This window comes from Phytophthora infestans, genomic scaffold, assembly GCF_000142945.1.
Source record: "Phytophthora infestans T30-4 supercont1.14 genomic scaffold, whole genome shotgun sequence".
NCBI lineage: Eukaryota > Oomycota > Peronosporomycetes > Peronosporales > Peronosporaceae > Phytophthora > Phytophthora infestans.
This window is the reverse complement of record NW_003303745.1, coordinates 2,608,004-2,612,888: the sequence shown is the minus strand read 5'-3', so window position 1 is coordinate 2,612,888 and position 4,885 is coordinate 2,608,004. Positions and strand designations below refer to the sequence as shown.

Below are 4,885 nucleotides of genomic sequence, written 5' to 3'. Positions count from 1 at the left end.
ACCATCACGAAGACTTAGTTCTTCCCCCAGTAGAGCGCCCCGCCCCTACTGGTTCCCTGCGTTCCCCTGTCCCCGGGATCCTGGCTTCTGCCAGCGACCCTTGAGGACGGGCTTGGGGAAGGACCGTCTGCGGAGTCTTTCCGCGAGACAGTCGCGCTTGAAGTGGCCCATCTTCCCACAGCCGAAGCAGCGGATGTCACGCTGTTCGGCGGACCCGAGTTCCATGGGAACTGGTCCGTTGGGGCTTGTTCGACCGGGAGCCGACAAGGAACTCCCAGGCCACGCTGAGGCCGGCGTACGCGCCTGGCGATGGCTGTATTCTTCTTGAAGAGCCACTTGAATCGCCTCTTCAAGGGTGCTTGCCTGCACCCGGAACAGCTGAGTGCGTGCGGGGCCCACTCGAAGGCCGTCCATGAACACAGTCATCTTGATGTGTTCATTGAGTGGGTTTCCCACTAGGGACGCCGTGAGCTCCCGTATCTCTTGCACATACTCGTGCAGTTCGCGTCTTCCTTGTTTACACGCGAGGAAGCGCGAACGCTGGCGGTACTCGTAGTTCGCCGGGAGGAACGCGGCTCGGAGCTGTTGGCACAGCTGAGCCCAGGATGTGAAACATCCAGGGGATGTCGCTTCCCGAGTGTACACCTAACTCTTAGCACGACCGCTAAGGTTGGAGAGTGCAAAAGCAACACGCAGTTGCTCGGTCGAGATCAGAGCCGCGTCCATCGCGAGCTCTACTTCTCGGACCCAGAAGTGAAGGTTCTCGCCTTCCTTCCCTTCATACGGCTTTACCTTCAGCCGTATTGGCTTCGGGTGAGGCGGGTTTGCTTCCGCCGCCGGAGCCTGCAGGTTCTCCCGCACATGCGCGATGAGGCCCTGCTCGTACGCGTCGAATGCATTGTCGCGCTCGAGCTGCTCAGCCGGTGTTGATACCACCAGGCTCTGCAGGGCCTCCATCCCGAAGATGCCTGCCATCTTCCGAACCGACTCGAACTGAGAGTCGTTCATATGGGAGAAGTCGTTCCTATCCATGGCAACGAACTTCGGAGGTTCAGGTAGTCTACCCGCGATGGCGTGGATTGACTACAAGTGCTACCAAGTGTGACGGGGTCACACAGCACCTTGCGCTAGAGGAAGTTATCTTCCGAGAGTATACAAACTCTCAGTGAACGGCAGTTCACTGGTCCCCTCTTTAATTAAAGAGAGCGAAGTGACCTAAATAAGGTAGATTGTAAACTGAGTATATTTATAGGTAGGTTAAGTTTGTGGTTAATACAAGCTATCAGTTACCTATAGAAATGCAATGTCATTTAACCAATGGTTGGTTTTGAATGACCTTGGTACCTTGTACCAAATATCCCGGAGTATGACATGTCATACTCCTGAAGTGTGAAGTGTCACACTTCATGTAACCAGGGTACACTTAGTGCTACGTACCCCGTTACAGATATAATGTTTGTCCTGCATTAACCAAATACAGTACAGTTGTGACCGACACCATCACTTTGCCTGTCATGTTCGATTTATCTCGTAGTTTTTATATGGGGATTTCTTTATTCAGGCAGAATACTGTAGTAGATAGCTACAGTACAGTAGGATATGTGTACCCCTAATAAGACACTTAGTATAAACACGTGAGTGCCGAGGCAGGGCACCACGACAGGCGAGGTGATGATCCGGCGCAGTGAAGTCTCTCCACTTGAGCCGCAGGCGTCAAGTTCCAAAGTAAGTGTGTGGCAGAGACTTCATGCCAGACACCACCCGCCGCAATCAGTATATTAGGTAGCACGTAACTTAATATACCGGTAATCAATCTAAGTCTAATGTGAGCAAGCTGCGCTTGCTCACAGCCATCAGTTCACCACTGCATACTGTAGTCAAGTCTACAGCAGTGTGTGTGATAGTCCGTACGCGGTGTTTGGTTCTGCAATGCCGCGTGTGGCTCCACGCTCATGAACAGTACCGTGATGTGCAGGTTTGTCTTGATCTGGATGTGTCTTATACTGGACACTGACAGTACTGCATCTCACGGCACTGGAATAGCTGTATCTCCTCAGCTCACGATAAGCTGTACTTCAGCTCACAGCTTCTACACTGTACCTTGGCTTTGCTTCGGGCGGAGCTACGGCTGTCGATGCCGTGACCGCGTCCAGTTTCCAGGCGCGATACGACTTTCTCGAAACCCTTTTTCATAACGCCACACGCATCTTCGTCATCCCCATCATGACCGATAACGCTCTACACTTCAACGACATCCTGGCCAGCGCGAGAAAGCGATCATTTGTTTTAAGCTGGAGCATGGAAGTTCGGCAGTGTTGATATAATATACCATTTTTCATTTACAGCACCACCATTCATCGTCATCTAACCCTCCAGTAAGCGCGACGCCCGGCACTCCATAACTCGGTTTACACCTTCTGCGAGCGTTGCCATGAGCGCGTATTGAGATTCCGACACATCGCGAGTTTCGCCTGCGTGAACGCAGCAGAACGTTCCCACAGCGGTTGTGCCTCCGCCTTCTGGGAACGTAATCTTGACTGGGAAGCCAAAGTAGAAGCGTACACCGTCACGACGCACAAGATTCATCGCAGTAAAGCGTACATCTGCCTCCGGGTGTCGGACAAGCAGCGGTTCGCCAGTCATAAGAGTGTGGCCACAGATAGAATGGTCACGCGGAATCTCAGCTCCCCGCCAAGAAGGTTCGGTAGACGCCACCACGTAGCATGCGCTGGGTCCGAAAATGGTAACAAGTGTTGCGTCGCACTGTAGTTCTCCTTGAGCAATGTTACACAGCAGCTCTAGGTCCGGGAGATCCGTCACGTGCGAAATAATGTTCGGGTGCGTGTCAAGCCATTGCAACCTGTAGGCTTCATCCGCCGGTACGGGGTGGCGTGATACAACGGTAAGTTCTTTTGCGTCTTCAACATCTTCGGCGTCTTCCGTATCGTCAGTATCGTCCGTATCTTCTTCATCAGCATCGTCGTTCAAATCCATATACTGCAGCGCGTACTGTCGACCTGTGCTGCCGGCAAGTGGAGGTTTCTCCTCGTCCTCCAGGGTCACAAGGCCCTCTGGGGTGACTTGGGGGGCTGTCTTGACCTTTATCTCGGAAGAGAAGCCTTGCTCCTCCGCCAAACGACCCAAGCTCTTGGCCAACTCATCGGAGTCAGCACGGAACTTATTTCTTTCCTCCTGCTTTGGGCTGAGCAGGTGCTTAATGACCCGGATGACTACTGGTTTCTCGTCCTGAGAAGCGTCACCAAGCACCTGACTCAGCACCCGTGCGATAACGGCGCTGGGTAGTTCAGCGTTGGGGCTATCGGGCTGGATAGCACTGGACGGTGATACACTGCCGTTCGAAGCACAGTAGCTGTCATAATCGGCGTCGTCTACGCGCTGCATACAGTGCTCACACAAGTGCACAGTCTGACTGTACTTAATACCCTTGCTTGAGGCCAATGACTCCTCCGACATCGAGCCCTTGCCGACTGTGCACACACAGCGAGCGCAGACAAGAAAGCCGCAGAGCTGGCAGCATTTAGAACCACGCGCGTCTTCCTTTGTCCTCCCTTCCGTGCTTCCTCTCTTGGAGCCGAAGAAACTCTTACTAACCTTGACGCGGCGCGTGCAGCATGCGCAACGGGAGTTGCTGGGCTGAACTTTTCGAAGGTCCGCGAGAACCTGCGCATCCAGTCGTCGCCGACGCACAGCGACATTAAACTGTTTGAGCGTGCGCGCGAGCTGCACGACCCGTCCCAGTACTACCCCATTAGACGCGTCATCGGCCTCTTCGCGATTTCTCGCCATCATAAGCCACCGGAACGGGGACGGCCTGCCTGAGCCCGGGATCGACGCCACGTGCGCGCAAAATGTGACTCGGACGGCGCGCTTCTCTCTGCCCTGCCATCTCTTCCTGTGCGGCTCAGCCGTGACGAGATAGAGCGCCGACAGTCCCTGAATATGAATCACACTGGCAGCTTGGGCCTTGCCGGTGAAAACGTCGTCCGGGTGCAGCGACGCAAGCGTGACAATAAACCCTTGCGCCTCGTTGTTGTCGCACGACTCCAGCGACTTAACTGCACTAACGAAACACCACTGCTCGTTGCGCGCCAGTATGTGGCGTTTCACGAACGTGGCCGTTCGGACCGACACATTCTGCGTCGTGATCTCCTGGGCGTGATGCACGATGGAGCCGTAGATGAAGTCCTGCCCGACCAGCTCACGCATGACGCACGCGTAGCGGTCACTCGTGGGCGGGTTCAGAAGCGCCTGCATCTCCTTGAGCGAACACTCGATGACAGACGTTGCAGTGACCACTGTACCGTCAATGGAGCGCTCGGTGGTCACACCCGCTGCCTCTGAGCGGCGGTGCTTCAAAGTTTCTAAGTCGATGCGAGCTGCAGCCTGCGCCGCCACTTCGGCGAGCCGTCGGTCACTGGCCCGCACGTATCGGCGCTGTTCGCCTCCGCCGGCGTTCATCATAATTACTTAGCGCACGTTGCAGATTCCAGTTGTTCCTCGCTTCTGCGGGCTGATCGCGTTATGACTGTTTAACCGGATTGACTCACACGAACGATAGGCAGCCAGACCCTGGCCCAGGGTGCCTCAGACAGAGTGAAGTTCGCGGTGGGACGTCAAGAGAGGCCGTAGCGATGGGGAGGGAAAGTCTCGTGCGAAGGCGGGGGCGGCCGGTTGCGGAGCAGTGCGTGACGTTGAAGCGGAAGCTCTGCTAAAATATAATATCGACCAAAGCCCACCCGGTGCGGCGCACCCGTGCGGCCGCAGGCGGGAAGGAGGGAGAAGAGCGCATTGCCCAAAAATTTTCCTCCCTGACCTCTCATGGAAGTAACGCCTATTGAGATGAGAATCAGATGGAGAAGCTAGA

At 55.0% G+C, this 4,885-nt stretch overlaps 1 protein-coding gene across 1 annotated transcript; it reads right to left on the bottom strand.

Moving 5' to 3' along the window:
- Positions 1-2,364: 2,364 nt before the first annotated feature.
- PITG_09362 (uncharacterized protein) lies at positions 2,365-4,482 on the bottom strand (the record flags this gene model as incomplete). Its single annotated transcript, XM_002903585.1, has 1 exon — positions 2,365-4,482. The coding sequence occupies one exon, from the start codon at positions 4,480-4,482 to the stop codon at positions 2,365-2,367; it is 2,118 nt and encodes a 705-aa protein (XP_002903631.1).
- Positions 4,483-4,885: the final 403 nt, after the last annotated feature.